At 29.8% G+C, this 24730-nt stretch overlaps 1 protein-coding gene across 1 annotated transcript; it reads right to left on the bottom strand.

The window, feature by feature from the left end:
• Positions 1-2721: 2721 nt before the first annotated feature.
• On the bottom strand, positions 2722-23173 carry LOC129919974 (Ig-like and fibronectin type-III domain-containing protein 2). Its single transcript, XM_056001114.1, has 20 exons — positions 22797-23173; positions 18280-18363; positions 14885-15058; positions 14686-14820; positions 14543-14617; positions 13523-14483; positions 13249-13462; positions 13063-13188; positions 12835-12982; positions 9689-9865; positions 9442-9629; positions 9228-9375; positions 9036-9168; positions 8786-8978; positions 8481-8727; positions 6073-6748; positions 5795-5997; positions 5489-5721; positions 4961-5150; positions 2722-2962 (listed from the first exon to the last, which is right to left on the bottom strand). The coding sequence occupies exons 1-20, from the start codon at positions 22819-22821 to the stop codon at positions 2955-2957; spliced, it is 4338 nt and encodes a 1445-aa protein (XP_055857089.1). The 5' UTR covers positions 22822-23173; the 3' UTR covers positions 2722-2954.
• Positions 23174-24730: the final 1557 nt, after the last annotated feature.

The raw sequence follows: 24730 nt of genomic DNA, 5'->3' as shown, positions 1-24730 counted from the left end.
TTTAAGAAGGTGTGTCATTTGAATAACAAAAGGCAACGTAAATAGGGGAGAATCACTGGTATTTTTAATCCAGACTAAAATTCGTTTGCGATACGATAGATTCAAACATAACATATTAAATAAAAATTTAATTATATACTCGCAAGTACATGGTCCAAGATCAATTCTTAAGTAAATACAAATATTTTGCAAATTTGTTTGGCTATGTGAAGTTGGCACCCCCAAATGCTAATTTTTTTTTTTCAAACCTGCCTGGTTCGATTGCCCCAGATTAGCCCAGGATAGTCCAATATTTTTTTTTCGCTAGCCCACCCTTAGTTCTAAAACTATAACTGATTTTTTTTCACCTAAAAAATCACAAAAAATATTTTTTTTGTTTTATTCAGTGTAAAAAAATGTAGGTTTTGCACTGTGGTTCGTTTGCCCAACGTTAGCCCAGGAAAGTCCAATTTTTCTTTTCTTAATTTCACTATTTTTTCAAAAGAAACAACAAAAAACTTTTTTCATGTGAAAAAATCGGTAGTTTAAAGCCGTGGTGAAGTGATTTCTTTTTCAGTACACGAATAGAACTTTTTAGACCTTTCTGAACTGAACTGGTAATTCCAACAAATTACATCACTTTTTTTCTTTAGCCCACCCTTATTTTAAAAATATAACAAACAAAATTTTTTCAATTTACCAACCTCTTAGGTTAGGTTAGGTTAGGTTAGGTTAGGTTGAACGGGGTGATAATCCAACAAGTCAACCTCTTAAAAATCAAAATTTGTTTTTTTTTTTTAATTTTTACACAGAAAAAACCAAATTCTGATTTTTAAGAGGCTTTCTAGGTGCTTTTATGACAAACCAATAAAATCAATGATTTTTAAACTCGAAAAAATATTTGTATGTTGTGGTGACATGAAACAAATCGACTTAAGCTTCTTAACAGGAATGTTATATGGACTACATGCAATCAAGTCCAATAAATAACGTTTGAGGAGCAATGCAGACACCAGTGGAAATAATTATTCTTAAATATAAATTAAAAAAGGGCGACTGTGGTGTATGCGTACTTTTTTTTGTGTGTGGTGAATAAAAACTAATTCTTCTATAATTTTTAAACTAAGCGTAGGATAGCGATAGTAAAAGTTTGGCTATCCTGGGCTAATCTTGGGCAATCTAACGAGGCAGGTTTGAAAAAAAAATAAGTATTTGGGGGTGCAAACTTTATATTGCCATTTTTTTTTTTTGTGAAAATTTATTTTAACTAATAAAGTAGTTATTTTTGTCTCTGAGTGTACGACACCCCATGAACAAGCAAGACTTTGTGACTAACAAAAACCATTCTACAATTGACCGCTAAGCACTTTTTCAAGACAATGGTACCCTTGAAGGCTTTGCCAATTCCTCGCAAGAGACAGTCACAGTACCCCTGATGAATGTTGTTTTTAATTTTTTGGAGGTGTAGGCTGGGAATTGAACCCAAACCTCTGGCGCCATACTCTATCGCACTTAACTTTCTCTATAGAGCAAGTAAAAAACACGGCCAACTCGTTGGTCATTTTCAAAGGATAAACCCTCTGAACCCCATCAAAAACGCAATACCTTAACAATGTAAAAAAGGTAGGCTACTAGCAAATGCAAAATCACCAGCGTTCAGTTGGCTTCAGAAATGGTAAATGGAGCGTGCAGCAGCTTTCAGCCTTGCGAATCACAAAGATACGAAGGAGAATTATGAATGTGGTACACTTCACATCGAAATCATAACAGCGTTTAATGGAGGAAGAAGAAGCTTTGTTTCCCAAAATGATATAAATAAAAATTGTAATTTTTCCAAACTTTTATCGAGACATAATTGAATTGCAAAAAATATGCCATTTTTAGCAAGAAAACGAAAAACTATTTTTCCATTACTCAAGATTTTTGAGAAATATTTAAAATGTAGTTTTATTCAAATTGCTTTGAATATTGCGTTTAAAAACTTATTCATTCGTTCTGAAGGAAATACATTTTAATAAAAATACTTATTTTCGACGTCCTTAAATTAATATCATCTGTAGGTACCTACAATATTTAGTTCTTGGGTGTAATTGCAGAGCTCCCCGGGAGGTCCAAAAACAAATTCTTTGTGTATACCTACTTCTAATGGTATAGTCTTATTGTGTGTATTCAAATTTTGTAGGTAAGTCGCAAAAAAATCCCTTACAAAATAAAAATAATACTCGTAATATTCAATTCTGCAGTGTTGTCTGCATTGCACCAAAAAATAATGTTCATAGGTACATTTAAAAATTAATTTTTAAAACAAAAAAAATTTATTTGTAGAATTCAGACTTTTATTAATAATTTAATGAGTGTTTTTTTTATGCTCAATAAATCGTGATAAATACATACAAAGTTTTTATTTAAATATGAAAAAACAAAAATAACCAATAAAAAAAACTTATCTGCAATGAAATCATATAAACAAGCAATTAGTTATCTATAATTTAAACAATGTGCCTAATAACTATATACAAAACTTTGGAAAATCTGTTCCATGTCCATTTTTTGTTATTTGAACAAAAAAAAAAAAACAGACTTAACGGCACAAAAATAAAAAAAAAAAATAATAAAAACAAGCGATATGTATTCTTATGAATTATATAATGTAACTATAATTATTAAATGTAACTATTCAAAATTGTCTATCATTAATTTATTTCGACTTAATTTGTTTTCTGTATATAAATAATTTGATCATTTCTTTTTTTTTTTTTTTCAAACCATTACCATAGAACGTAATAATTTTATATCTCTTCTTATACTATTATCTACTATATTTAAATATGCTCATATCAAAAACGGTGATGTGTCCAGGTGGTTAGTTTCGATTTTTGAGAATGTAAATTGAATTTTTCAAATTTTTGTGTTTCCTTCAAGGACTCGTCACATGCTATGAAATTGGTGACTAGATGCTTTGACTATTTTAAAATTCATAAGCCTGTAAAGAAGGAAAAAGGAAAATGTACGCGTAAATATTTTCATAATATTTTCATAATAACTAAATATGTATATAGTGTAGTTATTTAATTTTTTTTTACTCAGCGTTGCCACTAGGATCTCTGTTTTTTTATTTTTCTCACTATACAAAATACTATGTTCTAACATTTGAATGGTTTTTTGTAAAAAATACCAAGCTTTTGTAAATAATGAGAACCTTCGTGACAATTCTGATTGTGATTTTTAATAGAAATACTCACCCAATGTACTTTAATTCTTAGTGCGTCTTAAACATTAATTGGATTGTTAAAAACATAAACAATTCTTATTATCTTATATTAAAATATATACATATTAGTAAAATTTCGAACATTTTGCTTTCAAACTTGTTAGTTTGGATAAGAGTATAGGAAATATTTTTTCTTTGAAAAATAAAATTTACTTTATAACCTAGTAAAATTGATATTGGGTCTACTAGAAATTTTGAGGAAGAAAGTTCTATTTACGTTCATACATTTTAAATGGTATAAACCAAGCACTCGTTGTTTTTTAAATGACATTAGAACCAACATCAAAAACACTATGTGCAATAAAACCACTTAAAATGGTGTTTTTGACCTTTTTAAATAAAATTGGTTTTTGAAATACTTTGTTTATACACGTGAATAATGCAAATATAAAAAATTAAATATTATAATGCATTGTTTTTTACGGAATATTTTATGAATATGTTTTATTTTTATACCCAAAGCATAACAACCGATTTTGACACAAAAGCGTTCAATTTGTTACTTGAAGAATTAAGTATAAGAAGGGTCAAATTGCTTCGACTAAGTTCTCATTTCACTCCGTTTGTTTTGGGTCTTAATTCTGTTAGTTTTTACTTAAAGTCGAACCTATTTTTGCCTAATATGGCTAGGGACTTTTTGGAAATTTGAAACAACGTAAACAAGTTTTAAAATTTACTATTGCACCACTAGCAGTTTATCACACTAATTTTCATTACTCAAAGTTGAAATGACTTTGATTTAAGGATATTTCATGATTAAAAACGACTTTTATGTAATTAACGTCGTTCTAATATGATTTTAAAATTATCGTATTCAATACAAAATCATTCTGAAAAACAGTTAATTCATGGTTGTTTTCGTTGAATTTAAGTTTTTTTTTAATCACTGTATAACCCTACTAACAATTTTGCTTCTATAATGCTTTACAGAAGCAACAATTGCATCTGTAAAGCTTTATAGAACCAAAATTGTTTGTCGGGAAGCCGTGTTTTTTTTTTTTTTTATTCTAATACTCAGTAGCTACTTAAGCTAACATGTTTGAAGTAGATTCGAATAATGATATATGAATATTAGGCCGAGCGAAATTTAATTTTCGGGAAATTCAAAATAACACCAACCTCAAAAGTTACATAATAGCCCTAAAACTAATTTAATGATTTGTTTTGTTAATTTTTCCTACCGCTGAAGATCGCGCATTGCAATGCAAAAATTTTCTTTTATTTATATTTAATTTTTTATTTTTTTTTATACTTAAAAGGATTATACAAAATAAATTAAGGAAATAAATAAAAAAAGTATAAAAAAAAAGTTTTAAACTGATAAAAAAATAAAACATGTTAGGTATTTATTCTGTAAGCCCTGATCTATCGTTTGTTTTCTAGGCTTATTTTTTAAGGTTTCAATTGAAATGAGAAATAATCACTGGGGGCTTTAAAAAAAAAAAATAAATTAATAAAAAAAAAACAATCAAAAAAATTCAAGATATGTGTTTTATAAGCCCATTTTGTTCCTTGTTTTTTTTTTTTCAATTTTCAATGCGAATGCGCGACCCCTAGCGGTCATTTTAAGTATTTCAAAAGAAATCTTTTAATACTTTTTTGGAATCAATGCTACTTTTGCGGGAGGCATGTCGCGCCTAATATGTTTGTACAATGTACTATGTATGGTTGTGTGTATGAAAATTAAGTTACACATTTATATAGAAATACCTTCTTGGCCAAATTTTAATTCCTCATAATGTGGTGGGTTTGTGCTTCCAATAGCTTGAACAGCTGTAACGAAGCGATTTTTTGAAACTTCAGAAATTGGTAATTTTTTTGAACTGCTTCCCGTTTTTGATTGTGTCTGCTTAGTGACCGTTGAAGATGGTGATGTAACATTTGTTTGCGTAGTTGCTATCTATAAATAACAATAATATACGTTATTTAAATATTATTTTTTTTAATAAATAAACAATTCTCTTCAAATGGTCAATATATGAATATATTTTTTTTTTTTTGTTCAAACAAAAATTATTTGAAATTTTATACAAGTCGGATTTATAAATTAGAAAAAGCTAAGTAAAAGACCTCAAGCCCACATAGGATTAAATATTTAATTCAACAAAGGTCACGAAATAAGGAATAATTTACAAGTTTTATTTGTATGTTACATAATTATGTTTGTGTTTAAACGTATATTCAAAACAGAAATGTTGGGATTTGATGAGAACTAAAAAATATCAGACTTGAACTTACTTGAACTTGCTCAACACCTCTTAGGTAACTTGGATTTTCAAACGCAACTGCACTAGCAGCTTTGTCAAGGGTTCTTCTCCGTTTATAGAAGAAAAGTCCCAAAGCTGCAAGTATAATGGCAAATGTTCCAGCTATAATTCCACTTATTGTACCTGCAGTACTAGCATCTGATGCAGACTTTGATTCAATATCGCCAATGGTAAACCGAACTGGTACTGTGAGAATGCTAGCCCCTGAAAAGAAAACAAATGAAAAAAAAAACCAACGTTTACTTTGAATGCTTCAAAAATATTTTGCATTTCTTACCAAACTTATTGCCAGCTTTTACTACCAACTCATACAGAATTTCTGGCTTAAGACCATCGATTTTAACATTGGTATCGATAACATCAATTCTTTTTACTTCGGTAGAATTAATTGCTTGATCTACAGTCTCACTAACAGCAGCTTCATGATAAAATATTCTGTAACCATCCACGGAGTCTGGATTTTTCGATGGCGGGTCCCAACTTAAAATTAATAGAAATTTAATAATGCTTGAATTATATCAATAATAATGTAATACAATAATAATGTATACAAACCTAATTTTAACTTCATTATCAGACACTACATTCACTGCTAGATTTTGAGGCGGTCCTGGTAATTTGTCCCTATTGGACTCGAAGCATCCAACTATTGTTCTTGTATATTGAAGACTACACAATTCGGCATTTAGAACGGATTCCCCTCTGCACCAATTTAGACACTTGCGTGGCACATTACTGTCTGCGCAACACTTTCGGTGGTCTGAACCATCAGCAGCACACCTCATCAATTTATTAAAGTCAACTATGCATTCCGGTTTGTTAATCACTGCATCTATATCAACGTAAAATCCGCAAGCAATCATGCAAGATGAAGAGACGTTTTGATTTGAACAACATTCAGTAATATTGTTTACTGAAGGCGCACTACGTATTCTTACTGAAACTGGACTAGTGGCTGATCCGAGAGCATTTTCTGCATGGCAGAAGTAATCTCCAACATCAGATGCTTGCAAGTTAAGGATGTGGAGAATCATTGTGCTTTGGGAAGGATTTGAAGCATTGCTTTTAAATGATATATCATAATTTCCTCCTTGCATGATAGGAATTCGTCCATCTTTATCACGCCAAAACATAGTTTTAGGATTTGGTATTGATCTGACTGCACACTTTAAGTCCACAGATTCTCCAATACCAGCGACGGTTATACCGGAAGCTTGAACTCTGGGTGGATCTGTAACAAAATAGAAAATAAAATTAATCTCGTATTTTCATTTATAATGCTTTATATGACTTTTTCAATAACGAAATAGGGTATAGCTCACTTTAGATTTTAGAAAAATCTTTTTTTTTATCCCAAAACTTAACACAATAAATTGAGATTACTGTCCGAGATGGATATTAATCTTATTATTTCAACTTTAAGTTTTAGATGTGCACTTCCGGTTAGATCAGGCCAGTAGAGACATTTTTAAAAAATCACTTTTTCAATTTTTTTCTTTTGCCATTAGCTTTAAAAAAAAAAGATTTTTGATGTTAACCCCAATTTTGTAGCTGAAATCGTTTTAAAAATATTTGCGCAACAAAATTTTTGCACAACAAATTTTGTTCTAGAAAAGATAAAATTTTTAAATTCAATTTTTTGAATCGTTACATATGAAATTGAGTCTTATTTTACCGGAAGTGGAAACTAATCGAGCTACGGGTTTCGTCTTAGTCTACTTACTTCTGCAATAATAATTTTTTGAATTTCGGATTTTTTTTATTTTAAAAGCTTACTTTTGAATTAAATCTTGAATATTTTAAAAATGGTTTGGGCTACAAAATTGGGGTTTACCTCAAAAATCTGTTTTTGAAAAGCTGGAATTAATGGCAAAAGAAAAAACTTAAAAAAGTGATTTTTTTAAAGTGTCTCATCTGGCTGATCAAACCGGAAGTGCATTTCTGAAACTAAGTTGAAATAAAAAATGATTAGGTGGAGTTACAAAATTAATTTTTGAGCAAAAAATAAGCATTTAATTAGCTACAATTTTGGGCATAAAAAAATAATAATTTTCCTATTCCGCTAACTTCAATCTTATTTTAGCGGAATTTTGAATATCAAAAAAAAAACTGTTGAGGCTTCAAAAACCAAGTTTGTAGGATTGAAAAGCATTTAAAAACTACAAATTTGGAGGTCAACTACTGGTTTATGCAACAAATTAGCATTTAATTCGCTACAATTACTGAGATTAATTTTTTTTTTATTCCGCCACAGTGTCCGCTAAAGTAAGTAATATACTTTTTTGAAGGTTTTCGATGTGCTGAAATGGAATCCAAAATCAGAAAAAATTAATCAGCTCTTGTTTTTGAAATATTTCCGTTAAAAAGTTTTAAAAATTTTAATTTTTTTTATTTTGTTATTTATTTTGTTATGTTAGAAAAATTGGTGAGATTTAAACAGGTCTCGAAAGAAGGAAAACTGTTCTTATAGAAACCATTACGATTTATGTTTATATAATTTTCCTCACAGAAGAGAATAATGTCCGAAAAAGTCAAAAATACGTTTTTTTTTAATTTTCAAACGGATATATTTTAAAAATGGGAGCTGATCAATTTTTTCTGACTTTGATTCGAGCTCAGCACACTGAAAACTTTTGTTTCGGCACCAGAAAAAAAGTTTAATTCTGTATTCCAGTGTAATCGTTTGGGAATTCTAAACTCCTTTAGGTATTAAGTTATTCTATGCTACTTGTGAATTGTGATTGTGTGCAGAATTGAACAAAATAATTTTTTTTTGCAACCTCAAGTTTCAAGTATTCAATCAAATTCCTTGAACAATTTTGTTTTGAGCAATTTTGATTTGAGCCTTGCTTGGATATAAAAAATACCTATAAAAAGATTTTTTGAGCCACTGATAGTAAAAGAAGCTTGGATTTTTTTTTGTTGCATTTTTTTTATAGTTTTGTTATGAATAAAAAACTCACAGCTTATGTTTATTTTTCTTGTCGCCTGCATTGGCATTCCATAACCATTGTCTGCATAACAAGAAACATGCTCCATATCTGCTGTAACGTTATGAATGACAGTCACCATATTCCTTGATTTATCTTGGCGAACTAAGTGACCACCGACATACAATGAAATAGTAGGTGCAGGATTCCCAAGAGCCAAACAAAGAACTGTCATAGATCCACCTTCAGCAATAATGTCTGAAGGTTGTACCGTAGGAGTCTACAACAATAAGAATTTGGTTATCTCTTAAAAAAAATAAAAGTGAGTGTGATCATACTTCCACAAAGGCTGGCAAAGCTGGATCCGTCCATGCAACTAGGGTTTCCGAAGCTAGTGATACTCCTTTCTCACCTATTGCTTCAACATACACAATGTGCTGTGAATTAGGTCTTAAATTATCAAGGCGTGTCCACAAGTTTCTGGTACTCTTAATAGAAAATCCACTTGATAAGGTTGCCTTGTGATATACTCTGGAAAATTCAAAATAAAAATAAATAACAAAACTCAGTACAAAATTCGTGATTTACCTGTATGAAATTGATTCATGAGGATGTGAAAATTCTGGCGGTTGCCATGAAATTGTAACCCAATCAGCACTATGTGAGGAAACTTGCAACGAATGTGGAGGTGATGGAACTCCAAATGTACCCTTGGAGTTATCTGTGAACGAAAACCTGGTTTGACTTCCACTAATCCACTTTGCACTATATTTTACTCACTCAATTCATTTGAACTAGTAGTGTTGATAACAAGCATCGATGATGGTAACGAAGTTCCATGCTCTCCACTCACAATTACAAGTATTCTATAGAGAGATGATGTTTCTAATGATGAAAGTTTTAAAGAGGTCGCATTGGTGTGAATTTCCTTTGGGATCAAGGTAATTATTACAAATTGTAAATATTAAATTTCGAATGAGAAAAAAAATCTTACGTTTTCTAACTTAAATACTGTTTCATACATGGTCATGTTGCTAACTTTTCCATATTGAACTATGTACTCATAGGTCGTTGTTGTGTTTTCTAAACTTTCCGTGGGTGGTGACCATTCTAAGGATATGGTACTGTCTGTAACTTCTATAGCGCGCATATCTTCTACTGGCCCAGGTATGTTTTCCGTTCCTTAAGTATTACATTTTCTTATTTAAAATTTTAAAATATTTATTAAGAATGAATATTACCCTCTTCAAAACATTGTAAAATATTTCCAGCGAAGGATAGACATTCAGATGATGTTAAATGAGAGGAAGCTGTTGGTAAAACTCCACGGCACAGAGGAGCACACATAGGCGATACACCTCTTCTATTACAGCATGGTACGTGATCTCTACCTCCTACTGCACATTTAACTATTATTGCTAAAAATATCAATAAATAAAATACAATTTTTAAAATTTTACCATAAGATTTAAGCCCAAATTACTCACACTCCATTTAATTTAAAAACGTTATTAAAATAAAAAATTTTTAAAATCGCATATAAATTTAAATATTTCCCTTTTAAAATGGCGACTTTAAATTTAAAGGAGTGTGAATAGATTGGGACTAAAATAGGTCTATAAATATCTAGTCATAATTTTATTTCAATGAATACTGAACAGTAATTTTTGAACTTATAGATACAGCCAAGTCGTTTCATGACGAATACTGCTCAAAAAAACTGTACAAAATAATAACTCATTCGCGTTATAAGAAGCTCAATTTTTGGAAAACGGCCATGTCTTTTTACAAACTTCAGGATTGTACCAGGATTGTTAGTATGCAAGTGACACGGATAGTTTCTCAAGCGCTACAAATTAAATTTTTTTCGGAAATACGCTTATACTGAAAAAAAAGTTTCACGGGAAATAAGAAATGACGCGACGGGCCAAAAATTTTTGTTCGCCAGAGCTTGAGGACAATCAGCGGCATAAGGGAACAAACACCAAAGTTTTGCAAAAAAAAAAACAACCTTCTTTTAATGAAAAAAAAAATAGAAACCAAACTTGTTACAACTTAATCCGGAAAAGACGAATATTTTTGTCGCTCACGGAATTTTTAAATCTAAGAGGAACAGTGCTTTTTTAGCTATTAATTCTTATGCTTCTCATTTTTATTCAAAAAGTAGGTATTCATTTTTTTCATAATAATGATTTAGTAGATATAAACTTTTTTTGGAATGGTCGTTCGGTTCTGATTCTATTCAGCATTATGATTTTTTTTTAAATAATGAGTCAATGTTTAAAAAAAATAGTACGTATACGCCACAGTCTACATATATGGACAACATGCAAAGAATGTGAATTACAACTTTGGCCTGAATGCAAACACACCAAAATTAAATAAGCACTTGCACTCAATTATTGAACAAAATCTTCATCTTCTTGTCTTCAGTGCTAATAAATAAATTTAAAAACAAAATCCTTTCAAATAGGAATCAAAAATTTAAAAATATTTCTTAGTGAATTCTGCTTAATTTTAAAATATTACAAAAACAAAAAATTAATTAATACAAACATTCCAAAAAAAACAATAAATAAACAAAATATTAAAATTAATTAAACGAAAGACTTCTTATACTCATACAATATTGTATGAGTATAAGAAGTCTTTCGTTTAATTAATTTTATTGAAACTCATACAGTTCCAGCACGTAAATTTTTTACGTATAATTAATTTTTAAAACAAAATATTGCTAGCATTTTTTATTATAATTTTGGTTAGTAACCAAAAAGTCCTTTTAAGGGAATTTTCTGCTATAGAATACACAATCCTGTAAAACGACTATCACAACAAAAACATTACTGTTAAAAAAAGAGCCAAGTTCTCCTATGTTGAAATTATGCTTGCACAAAAAGTACTGAGATATAAAAGTGTACCAAGTTCTAAAAATTGGGTTCAAATTCGTATCAAATTTTGATTGTTCTCTTGACAATTTTTCTTTTAATTACCGATTTTTAAAGTTATTTCAAAGATTGCCAAGTCAACAATCAAAATTTTATTGATACGAATTTGAACCCAAACTTTAGAACTTGGTACACTTTTATAATTTCATAATTTCAACATAGGAGAACTTTTGTTGTTGTTTGTTTTATTGTGATTTCACTACTTTTTGGAAGGTATGGCTGTAGAATTGAAAATCTCTATATTTGATGAAAATTCAATGCAAATGGGCGGTTGCCACGCCACTGGCTAAAATTCTTAAATTTTAAATTTTTTCCTTTGTATAAACTACCATCTCTACCATTCTACCAAATTTCAAGATTCTACTATAATCAGAAGTGCTCTATAATATTTGATGAAAATTCAGCGGAAATGGGCGGATGCCACGCCCCCTGGATAGAAAATCCCAAATTTTCGATTTTTTCCTTTGTATAAACCACAACTCCTATTACCGTGTAAAATTTCAAGTTTCTACGATAGCGGGAAGTTCTCCATAATTTTGATGATCTGTCAGTGAATGAGTGAGTGAGTCAGTCAGTTACGGTTTTTGCAATTTTTGAAGCCCTATATCTCAGAAACTACTCATCGTATGAAGATGAAATTTTGTGAGGAGTTGGGTTTTGATTTGTTCAACAAATGTAGCGAGTTTCTAGCATCTTTGGTGTGGAAGTTAGAGGGGGGTCGAAAATGGCCTAAGTTGTTTCCTGTAAATAAGGGTGTAGTGCCAAAATTGATAGAGAACTTGGCTGGGCACTACCGTGCCCCTTAATAGTTAGTTCTACATCTCATTTACAGCATCTTTTTGAAAACTGCATCGCCGATCGACCTTATCTTTTGAAACTAAGGAATAATCGTTAAAATTTTGTTCAAACTTAAATACCGAAAAATTTATTTGTTTTAAGAAAAAATAAATTGCAACGAATTATATTTTTTATTTTTATGTTTAAGCTGTAAGAACTGTATACTAGTTCTTTTTGATAAAAAAATAATTGGTAAAAAAATTTTTTTTTCTTGAAAAAAATGTCTGTGGTGAACAAAATACAGTTAAAGTTTTTTTTCGCAAAAACAATGAGATGCACATTGTTTTGCGAAAAAAAATCGTGGTGAGTATAATATTTTTTTTCGAATTTTGGTTTACAGCTGTGGTGAATTAAAAAATATATTTTTTGTTTCGGAAAAAATCTAAAAAAAATCTATCTTATAAAAAATGCATTGGTGTTTTTTAGAAATACTGTTTACTTAGCTTTAGTCATCAAAATATTTTTTTGTATTTTCTATGACGTGGTCGAATTGACACTCTTAACATTAAAACTAAAAATTTTAACATTCAAATTTTGTTAAAAAAATCACTAAAAATTAAAAAATCAAAAGATTGAGTTTTTTTATTATATATTTTTGTACATACCCATTTGAGTTTGGCATACCGCTCCTAGAGTTTGCATATCACTGAGCTTCATGTTGTAAGAACAGAGTGGTAAACACTGTGGGTTGAGCTGTGATGACTGACAACATTTAGTTATGTTGTACGAAGAAGATGATTGTTCTATATTTTCCTGGTTATTAAAAATTATATAAGATATAATTTATATGCAGATATTAAGAAATATATGTTATATATGTATATATATAATACCATGAATTTTGTACGAAACACCAATCTTGATGAAGGCAATCCTCGTCCATGGGCATTTAAAGCTGTAACGTAACATTCATAATATGTTCCAGGCTCTAAATCTTCCAATATCAATGGTGGTCGATCCTACGATAAATATAATAACAGAAATAATAAATAGAATTTTTTGAATTAAATAAACTAAACCTTTTGGATCATTGCATAATCGCTTTCTACACCCAATTTCCGGTAGAATAATGTATACTGAGATACTGTTTCAGCACGTATCTTTGGAGCACTCCAATCTAAAATTGTAAATGTTGAAGATACCTCAATTCCTCTCAATCTTGTTGGATATCCCGGCAAAACTCCATAACCATGAAGAAGGCAGCTACTTAGATCGGGCATGTATCGCAAACACCTTTAGTTTCGAGAGAAAATTACACTGTGCAGATAAATTCGAAATTATATACCACCTTACTTAAATAAACTAAAATTGAGAACTGAAACTTTTCCAGAGCATAATGGCAGGCATACTGATGGTATTCCCCTTGTTCGGCAACATGAAGTATGGTCAATATCGTTGGCTAAACAGTTAAATGTTACGTTTGACCATGGAGCACATACCATGAAATCTGGTAACGTAGCTAAACTAGCTTTTTTCGGGTCACACATTTTGTCCAAACACATTCGGTGATACATTCCGTTCTTTTCACAACAACCCCTTATATTGGGAAGTTGTGGCACCACAACTGTTGAGTTGTTCATTATTCTAGAATCATCTGTTCTAAAAGTCAAAGCACGTACGCGTTGGCTTGGTAGACTCTCGCCGTGCTCATTGTGAGCTGTTACTGTGACTGAATACATTGTTAAAGGCTTCAATTCATTCACAACATACTTTTCCAAGTCACTTGAAACTTTGATATTTATAGCAGGAGTTTGTTTATTTGCTGGAAGAATGTCAGGATCAAAATTGTGTAAGGCCGATACATTAATTGAATAATAGGTAACGGTTTCTGCAAGTTTTTCTGGTGGTGACCAGCCAATTTCGAGCGATGTGTCTGTAGTTGTCTCTGCATAAACGTCCGTAGGAGAACTTGGAAGTTTTTGAACACCTTCCAAAATACACTGTAATCCGGGAAGAGTATGTTGTATACACGAAACCCTTGTCCTTAACAGATCCGTAAACGGAGTATATTCTCCTCGACACATGTCCTGGCAAATGTCTGGAATTCCTTTTTGCTCACAGCAAGGTATATGGTTGCGACCATCGGCCATGCACTTAACAATAACTGGGAAATCTTTTTCACAAACCTCTGGCTCAACACCAGTGGTTCCATCAATAATATTGTGCACGTTACAAAATCCAATACATTCTTTCGAAACATTTTTTGATTCACAACAATCTGTAAAGTCATGAGACAACTGCTGTGTAATAGGATCTGGAATACCAAAATAATAATAACATTTAAAAACTTAAATCTTTTTTATGTATACAAACTTATATCAGTTTGAGCAATTTGGGTTGAATTTTCGTCTTCTTTTTCACTTTTCTGACCCTTAACCAACGATCGAACTGAAGTGTTTAAAGAAAAAATTATTAAATAAAATGTACTCCACTCATTCATATTTGTATATTATTACCAGTTAAGCTTTGGAAACTCCGTATTACTGGATCGGAATTTACTTCACATGCATAGATATCGGTGTCGGATGGTTTTGTATTTTTAATGAGCAAAACCCAGACATCACCTCCACTTCCAGTCTTAGCCTTAGGATCTTAAGAATAAAACAACAAATTATTTTGTCACAATTACTCGTACTGAAATAAGCATAATCTTACTTTCATCGTGCAGAACTCTTATACGGGTATCTTGTGTAACTCTGTTCATTCCAGCAGACATAATTTCTTTTGAACCTTTTCTCCACAGAACTGTGTTGTTGAGATATGGTTGTGTTACTACGCACGTAAGTAATGCATCTTTGCCTTCCATAACCAAGCTAGGTCCGCCAGTACCTTAAATATATTTTTACAAAATTTAATTTTATTTTTTCTAAAAACATCGCCTAAAATAAAGTCAGATCATGATACATGTTAGTTTTAATTTTAAAGCAGCAAATGAAATAAGTTAGTGTTTCTCTCAAAACGAAGAAAGTTTTGAGTAATCTTTTTCAGAGCTAGATTATACGAAAAAATGTAATCGCTTTCATGAAAGAATAAAATTAAAAAAAAATTATTTCCATTTATAAAAGTTACGCATACGCCACAGTGTCCCATATTTATAATAGTTATTATAAAGCTCTATATCTTACAATTTTAATTAACTTTTTACGATTAAAGAATTAAATAAAGGAAAACATTATAATAAGAGCTTCAACACTATTGAAATATTGAGAAAAAAAACATTAAATGTATGATTTATGTTGTATTGTATAATTTAAATTGAAGGTACACTCATCGATGAAAAAAAAAACCCTTGAATTTATCAACCAAACTTTTATTATTTTAACTTGCGTTTCATCAAATCAGCAGTTAGACGTGTCTATTTCTCTTGGTCCTAAGTTAAGTACAAAAGCTTAAATTGTAGATTTGAATGTAGATCACGTTCCGAAAAATGTAACATTGGTTCAGTGCCAATAAATGGAGTCCCTAGATAATTTTTTTTTTCAATTTAATTTAAAGTGCTATAATTTTAAAATTGACTTAGTTATACGTGAACTATTATAAGTCAATTCTTAGTTTAGAAGTTAGATGTTTGTTTTTTTTACTATTAAATTTTTTGTCAAAAAAGAGTTTTGCTATATTGGAATGGCGCTTAGCGCCATTGTTTTGTTTAGATTAGATATAAAATTTGAAAAAATAAACGCTTAGCCCTGATTTTTAAATCATCAGTTAGACTATCAGAAGAATAATAATGTCCATAACACATTTATTCTAAGAAATACTGAAAATACATGTTTATTTTATCAACCAGATTGATGATTGATATATTGGGGTGTAAGATGCACTGCGGCCTATAAGATCTATTGTGTCCAAGCAGGTGTACAACTGTCGCTTGGTGTATTCCAAGTTTTTGTTTTTTCTCAAATGAGTGGGTCTTGTTTAAGAGGAAGACGTTTCGATATCTTAGTCTCCAATAACGAAAAAAAACACCGACACACAAAAAAAAAGTGTAATGTACCAAGAACCCGACCTATCTTTCTATATGTTTTTGGACCCACTGAATCGGAATATTAAGTCCGTTTTGACCCAGTCACCCTCCAGTTTTGAGTAAAGTGCAAAAAACTCAAAAACAGGAAGTTTTTTGCCTTTTTTGGGGTCTTTTTTGCATTTTTCTCAAAACTGGAGTGTGACCGGGCTAAACGGACTTGAAATTCGGATTCAGCGTGCCCAAATATATAGAAAGATAGGTCTGGTTCCTGGTACATGACACTTTTTACTTGCGATATAGGTACTATACAGGGTGTCCCAAAAGTTAACGTCGAAACGAAAACGGTAGATAGGGTAGGTGGTGACAGTTATCAGAAAAATAATTAAAAAAATCACAGCCATATATTTTGTGAGTTATGGGCATTTGAAAAAACCTCGAAAAAATGGTCACCCTGTGACAGTTTTTCATGTGCCGTGACTACAAATCTAAATTTTTCTCATTTTTTTCTTTTGTTACGGAACCTTGAATAACCCTGCTACCAAATGCATTCAAAAATTTTAACTCAGCTGCATCAGTTTTAAAGCAAATATTACTTTTTTGCCCAACTAAGTACTAAAAAATTTTACATGACTCTAATTCAATGAACCGTAGTGTAAAAAAAATGCACTACGATGTTTACGATGTTTACAAATATTTTTTTTTCTACTTTGTATTAAAAAAAAAGTTAAATTATTTTTTATAGCCATTGTTCAACGGTTATAACACTTTTTTATTAGTTATGGGTAAGAAGAATTATTGTAAAATATGACTGATTAAAAAAACTGATGGAATCCATGCATTTGTGGCAGCAATGTGAAGAACTTAAGATTTTAAAGATAAAATAATTTATTAAATTAATAGGCTTTTTTGCACTTTGGTACCAATAACTTGCTAGTAACTCTAGATTTGATAAAAACTTTTACCATTCTGCAATTCCCTTTGGACGCGCATATTTTTAAAAAAGTGGGCCACCTACGTTCCTATGGATTTTTTTTATACCACAAGTGTTTGAAAATTTTCATACAAATTTTTCCTCACATTTTGCATCGAAAAACAAATTTCAAAATTAGTTTAAAGAAAAGATGCAACAGTTATAAAAACTTTTAACTTCTAATGTAGTGAGCCAATTTTTGTAGAAAATTATAAAAATAAGAAATTTATAAAATTCATTCATTCGTGGTTGTGGTTAAAGAAAACGTAAGATGATGAAATTTAAAGTACACTGAACGAAAAAAAGCTAATATTTTCTAAACTGGTTGCGTTAGAAAATTTTTCTATTCGGTTTCAGAACAGTCAAAAGTGCACCTATCAGCCATTTCCGGCTTATCCATTTTCTATCGGACACCCTGTATACCTACATTTCCCATGTTTCTATATAAAAAGTCTTAAAAACTTAAGCAACTTGAAATCTAAGAGCGACCCAGTCGTGCGATTTATTTTTTTTTTTGTGTGCCAGTGAAATTATAAAAAATGCATTTCATTAAAAAGACTAAAATCAAAAGGGAAATTTAAAAATATGGGGCACACTCATAGTCGCTTTGTTTGCCTTTCAATAGTTGCATCGATAACTTAAATTGTTGACAGTTAACTCAAAACAGGGGCGCGAATTATATTGTGAGCTTGATTAAGATTTAGTTTCACTCTCGCCAAGACTTCACCTCAATCACACAAGTGACTACTAATTTATGAATACGGGAATACGAGCTTAGCTATTCTCAACTCACGAATATTGAGCAAAATCTTGACTTGAGTGAAGAACAAAGGCTGTGAATTTCACCCTCACACTTGTTCGGTTTGGGTTTACAAAGGTACAGTACAACGTAAACATAACTTACCTTGAATGAATAGTTCGAAGCAAGAAACTTCAACCAATACGCAAAAGCTTATAACACACACACACCTCTATGACATGTACTATGAAAATTATATTATTATGTTTAAGCCAAAGCAAAAAATGCTTTTAAGTTTATTTTCAGACAATTTTTGTTTGTAAAAGCACATACTTACTATTGTGATAGGATAGAAAAATATACTTTTTATTCTTTACCTATTGCTTCACTGGCTTTGGTTATCTGATAGACACAACTTGTTGCTGCCAGAAAGATCACCATCTTCAATGACATCATGAAATCTAGAAAATTTAAAGAATAGTTAAAGTCCTTGATTTTATTTTTGTTGTAAAATTTTTAAACATATGAATGAATAAATTTAATAACAAAAAGAAAAAATACAAAGTTTTGCTAACTTTTTTAGTGGAGTATCGTTGGTAATTAAAAATACTTTAAAGTCTATAGCTTAAAAATTTCCGATGTTGCCGTATTGTTTTTTTTTTTAATTCGAATTTTTTTTTTAACAAAACCATTTTTTTTTTTTTGCTTAAATTTCATAAAATAAATGATACCAAAAGATTCTCAAGGTAGTTTATGGAAAAAAATTTATGGGAGTAAAAGACAATCTTCCATCGTTTAAGCGATAAATGCAATTTTCTCAAAAACTAACTTCAAACACAAAAAAAAAATGAACACAACGGCAACACCTTCAATATTTGCATACACGTTTTTAAAAAGCCAGAATCTCATTTCTATCTGTACAATTTCAATCAACTAAATGTAATCAAGAGTTTTTGAAAGAATGGTCCTCAACTCAGAACTTTGGAAAATAAAACGTTATTAAAAATTTTTAAATGACTTTTTTTCAAACTTTTTCATTTCATTTCATTTATTAATTTCATGAATAGCTTACATAGTAAGATACAATATCTTTTCAGTTAACGAAAGCTTAATAAGAGTAAATAAAGTAACTGAAACAAAAATCATGACTGATAACAGCAAATTAAATTTACATGTATTTATTAAACAAGATTAGATAGATTTTTATAAAGAGCAAATACTAGAAAAAAAAAATAATTACAAAATACTAAAAGAAAAAGAAAAAAATGCAATATTTCATCAAAGTGTCATTAAATAAGGTCTGATATGAATTTTGAACTGAGTTGTGGAGTTTATCATTCTGATGGAACGAGGTATGGAGTTCCATAGTCTTATTGCATTTGGGAAAAATTGACGATCTTTCTGATAAAGGAAAACGAATGTTAGTATAGAGGTACAATGGTTCTCGGGATTGCAAAATGTTATGAAGTAAAGTTATTTTCTTATATTTAAATATGCTTTCAAGAGTGAGTCCATGTAGTGATAAGGCAAATGAGGAAATGTGGTCATACCTTACGTAACGAGCTATACTATTGTATGCAACATTGCAACATTAAGACGCCGTCGATCTTCACAGTCACAATTTGACAAAATCTCACAGCCAAACGTAATAATTGGTATAAGTAAAGTTTTTGCTAACATTTTCCTGGTGTTGACTGGTGTTAAGTGGTGAGAAGTCCATATAGTGCGAAGGCTACCATAAACTTTTCCCAGAGTCAAATTTATGTGATTTTTCCAGGTTAGTGTGTTATTAAAGGTAATACCAAGATTTCTGGCTTTTAATACAAAATCGATAACTCTGTCATCAAGCCTTACTTTTGGCAGATTTGTGCTATCAATCACCTTTCTACATATTATAAGACACTGTGACTTTTTCGCATTCAAACAGAGAGCATTTCTCCGTGACCAGGCAAGGACTTTTTTAAGATTCTCATTAACCGCATTTATACCACTTATTATATTATTCAAAGGACAACTGTATTGCAGTTGGACATCGTCCGCATACATATCTATAGATGAATTCATAGAGCTAAGAGAAAGATCGTTTATGTAAAGACAAAATAACAATGGGCCCAAAATATTTCCTTGCTGTAGGTACGTACGTACTACGTACCTCGTCACGGGAATAAACGAAGATTTCGACTCACCTAAAACAACGGCTTGAACCCTTTCACTTAGATAAGAGCACATAAGCTTTTTTAGAATTTATTAAAAAAAAACTTGGCCATAAATACTATCAGTTGAATTCCAAAGAGGAAAAGGTTATATATATTACAGTTTAAAAAAAAATTAAATTACTTCAATTTCATTGGATTTTTTTTTTGATAAAAACTAAATTTTTGCATTGCAATAATTGATTTTCTGAAAGACTTTGACAAATAGGAACTTTAAACTTTTGCTATTTAACTTTCAATAATAAAGGTTATTGACTGAAGAAAACATAACTTTATATTTAAATGTTGAACTTAAAAAAAAATTAGTTATTTTTTTTTTTCAAAACTTCTATTAAAAAAAGTTCTTCAAAAATGAAATACTTTTTAATTTTTTTCATAAACTGTAATACATATTGATATTTCCTTTTATAATTTAAAATCATTATAAATGTGGTCACAAAAAATTTGAAAAATAAGTGCATTTTATATTACGAAAAAGTTTTAAAAAGGACATGTTAAAATTTTTTCAATAATTTTTTTTTTCAAAATCTGAGTTTAATTAGGTACAATTTTTTCAAAAATCCTTTCCTCTGTTTACTTAATTCTAATTTTACAAATATGAATAAGCTTCTAGATTTTTAAAAATGTATATTTAAATATTGTAGGTGTTGCCGTTGTGTCTAAATATTTTTTTTTGTGTTTGAAGTCAATTTGTGAGAAAATTGCATTTAAACGAAGGAAGATTGTCCTTCACTCCCGTATAGTTGTTTTCCTTTAATTGCCTAGCCTATTGATTATCAACCTGTGGTCCGCGGATCCCTGGGGGTCCGCGATAGTTTTTCCATAAAGCATCAGAAATTATTGAAACATTATTCTAATGTGACGCTTAACAAGCTTTGTACTTTTTATCTTTTTTACTAATTTCCTCACTCCATTTTATTGCATTTTCTTACCCCTCTCAATAATAGATACATGAATATAGTTTTAATTACAGCTTTTATATGTAATGATATGAGCAATAGGTCGGAGCAAAATTTAATTTTCTGAAAATTCAAAATTGTACCCCAAGTAAAAGTTGCATAGGTGGTCCTAAAACTAATTTGATGTTTTTTTAAAATTTGTTTTCCAACGCTAAGGGTCGCGCATTCGAATGCAAAAATTTATCTTTTCTTGTATTTTCTTTTAGCTCAGAATTAAGGAACTAAATTTAAAAAAAATAAACAAAACGAAAGTTATAAACTGAAAAATATTTAAACAATGTTTTTGCTTCGTAAGCCCTGATCTATCGGCTTTTTCTAGGCTTATTTTTTCAGGTTTCAATTGCAATGAGGAATGGCTGATGGAGGCTTCTTAAAGAAGAATAATGCAAAGGTAAATTAATAAAAAAAAAAAAAAAAAAAAACATTTAAAAAAACAAGATTATGTGTTTTATAAGCCAATGACTTAACTATAAATTTGTACTAACTCCCGTCGATAGCTTAATTACTTTCCGAGATACGTTACACGGCGCGAATAAAACGTTTTTCGAGAAAAATATTTTCGTTTTCTTCCTACGCCTACGGCAGGTTTGGAGCTCATGGATTTAGGGACTATCTAAATACTTTTGAGGCTAAGAACAGTGTAAATAGTTTCATCGGATAATAAAAAAAAATGTAAAACAAAATTCCAGAGGGATTTCCTCTCTTAAATTTTAAAATGTGAAAATTTCACTAAGTTTCCATGTGAAACTAATGTTATTAAAAATGCATCACTATCATTTGTCTTCCACATTTTATTCTCACTCTGCAATTGCTTTTTTACTGCCACATTTAATATCACTTTTATTATTTTGTTCCAACACATCGATTTCTTTTTATATTTATTAAAAATATCCTTTTTTACTTTAAACTTGCATCTAACCCACATTTTATACTGTGCCCAAAAACAATGACCATATTTTTTCTTGCTCTGCTGTATCCATGTTTATTCTTGCTCTGTTACAACTAATCCATACACCAAATGCAACACATGTGCAAGGTTTTATATAAATTGCTTGAGTGGTTTCCGAGAAAATAAAGTGCCAGCCTAAGATATTTCAGTCGTATTTACATAGACACATACGAGTAAGACATGGCATAAGAAGAAGATATAAAGCAATTAGTTGATAATAATAATTTAAACTGTGCACTAGAGTTTTGCCTTTATTATATTATATTACGACTTATTTTACTCGATTAGCTTTATGTCATATTCTACCCTCTTGTCTTTATTTTGTTATTCACAAGCTCTACCAAACAGAGCATAGTATATTATAGAACTTGTCTTGAACTTGGCAATAACTTTTATAAACAAAACAAAAGTGTCGCACACATTCTCTCATTGATTTTTTATAGGTTCTTGTCATTTTTCCGTTAACAAGAAACCCTATAGTAAGTTAGCAAGGACTTTTTTCAGTTAGTTGGTTTTAACCACTTAATTAAAGAGTATAGATATCTTAACATTTTTGTAAGAGTTCTTTTCTTTTAAACTTTTAGTGAACTTTTTCTGAGGCGAATTCTTATTCACATTATATGTAATTTAAAAGATCTCAACTTCCAAGGTATTATTATAGGCACAAATTTTAACAATAGTAAGTTTATTTAATTTTCCAACGCTTATTCACTTTTTGTTTTTTCATTAAGGTCAATCAAGAAAACAATTTTAATAATTAATACACATCTTACCTGCTCGGTGAAACAACTCATGCATTTCAATTCGTTATATAAATAATTTATTCTTTTAAAATTAAATTTACTATCGTTCGATTTATTATCTTATTCAATTAACTGAATATTTTTGTATACAAATGTAAAAAAAAAAGATGTTGGGTTTTAAAAATGTTTCGGATGAATAAAAACTATCTTGATTCACATCGTTTCACTTCATTAAACTAAACATTTACCCCATCTAGGATTTAAAATCACTTTACTTCATCCAAAACTTAACTGCGCGAAAATTTATTTTATAGTGGATATGTTTTTATTTAATTAAATTTGCAACAAGAATCTCGGATTAAAATCGCACGCAAAGTGAACGTAATCACAATCAAACTATAACTAAAGATTCAATTTAAACCTACGATTATTTTATACACATATATGAGGTTGAGGTATATGAGATGACGCTCTCCTAAAGTTCTAATATTTACACACAAAAGAGGGTGGTAGCTGGTAGATTCACTGCATAAAGAACAAACAAACAGATACACATGACATGTTGTGTTGGGCAGCAAAGCTTTTGAAGATTTGTATTTTATTGTAGAAAGAAACTTTAAATTACGTTCGTCGTCTTGTTTTGTGTTACTGAAAGCAACTAATTAATTAGAATATTTATAAACATAAGTTTAAATATTAAATTCTTTCAAGACTTTTAATGTTGATATAATTACCTAATTTAAAACAAAATTACAAAAAAAAAAAGAAAAAAAAAAGAGAAAAAAGAAATGAAAAGAAAAAAAAAGAAAAGAAATAAAGAAATCAAATCAAACTAATCAATGTAAACTAAAAAGAAATAATAACTTAAATAACAAATCAAATAAAATAAATAAACCATAAACCAAAATCAAATGCTTAAAATTAAATAACACTTCCTTCAAAAATAAAAGAGCTAAGGCTCAATTCATTCACACTCCATTAAATTTAAAGTCGCAATTTCAAATAGGAAATTTTAAAATTCGTATGCGATTTGACAGATTTTAAATTCTTAACGGCGACTTTAAATATAATGTAGAGTGAATATATTGGGGCTAAGGATGAAAAGCTTATGATTCTTACGAAAAAAACAAAATCAATTTGAAAACAATCAGGCATGTCTCTACAAACCACAGGTTTTGACTGATTTCCTAGAGGGGTTTTTAATTTGTTTTAAGTTATTTTGATCAAGATTTGTTTCCATAAAATCATTTAAAATTTTCTTCTTAGAACAGTGAACATCTTGATTAAAAAAAAATGATTTTCAGACAAGGACTAGAACGACTTAAATAGTATTTTTCCCCGAAATTCTTATAAAGAGTAGAAGAAATCAAGGCTGGATGGAACCACCACATAAATGGCTCAACGTTTATAAATTGGTCGATCACTGAAAGATAAATAATTGAATGAAATAAATTTTATTATTTAGTTATTTGAAAAAAAAAAAATCAAGGTGATAATATTTGAGTTGGGCTTGTTATTACTTTTTTATTTTGATGAATTACCTACATATATTGATATATGCAGAAGTTACACCTGTTCAAACATTTCTATAAAAAACAAAAAATTGAGTTTTTCAAAATAGCTTTACTCCTTAGTTTAATTTCATCTCGTTCCAAAATAATTAAAAAAAAAAATAAAACCTTTAGTCTGACTAAGAAACAAACACAAAAGAAATAGGTCGAACTAAAACAACGACCAAAATTTCCACAGTAATTTACACGATTTTTATTTTATAACACAGTGATAATTGAATGAAATAAATTTTAATTTTTAGTTATTTGAAAAAAAAAATCAAAATGATAATGTTTGAGTTGGGCTTGTTATTACTTTTTATTTTGATGAATTACATATATTGATATACGCAGAAGTTACACCTGTTCAAACATTTCTATAAAAAACAAAAAATTGAGTTTTTTCAAAATAGC

Source organism: Episyrphus balteatus, chromosome 4, assembly GCF_945859705.1.
Source record: "Episyrphus balteatus chromosome 4, idEpiBalt1.1, whole genome shotgun sequence".
NCBI classification, from domain to species: Eukaryota; Metazoa; Arthropoda; class Insecta; order Diptera; family Syrphidae; genus Episyrphus; species Episyrphus balteatus.
This window is presented reverse-complemented; position numbering and strand designations above follow the sequence as displayed.

Excerpts from the sequence above, each read along its gene's own strand:
- LOC129919974 (XM_056001114.1), bottom strand. The coding sequence starts at position 22,821 with ATGCATGAGTTGTTTCACCGAGCAG. Across the intron at positions 9,630-9,688 it reads TTTACAATGTTTTGAAGAGG|GAACGGAAAACATACCTGGG; the intron begins GTAATATTCATT and ends GTAATACTTAAG. Across the intron at positions 5,151-5,488 it reads GAGGTGTTGAGCAAGTTCAA|ATAGCAACTACGCAAACAAA; the intron begins GTAAGTTCAAGT and ends TGTTATTTATAG.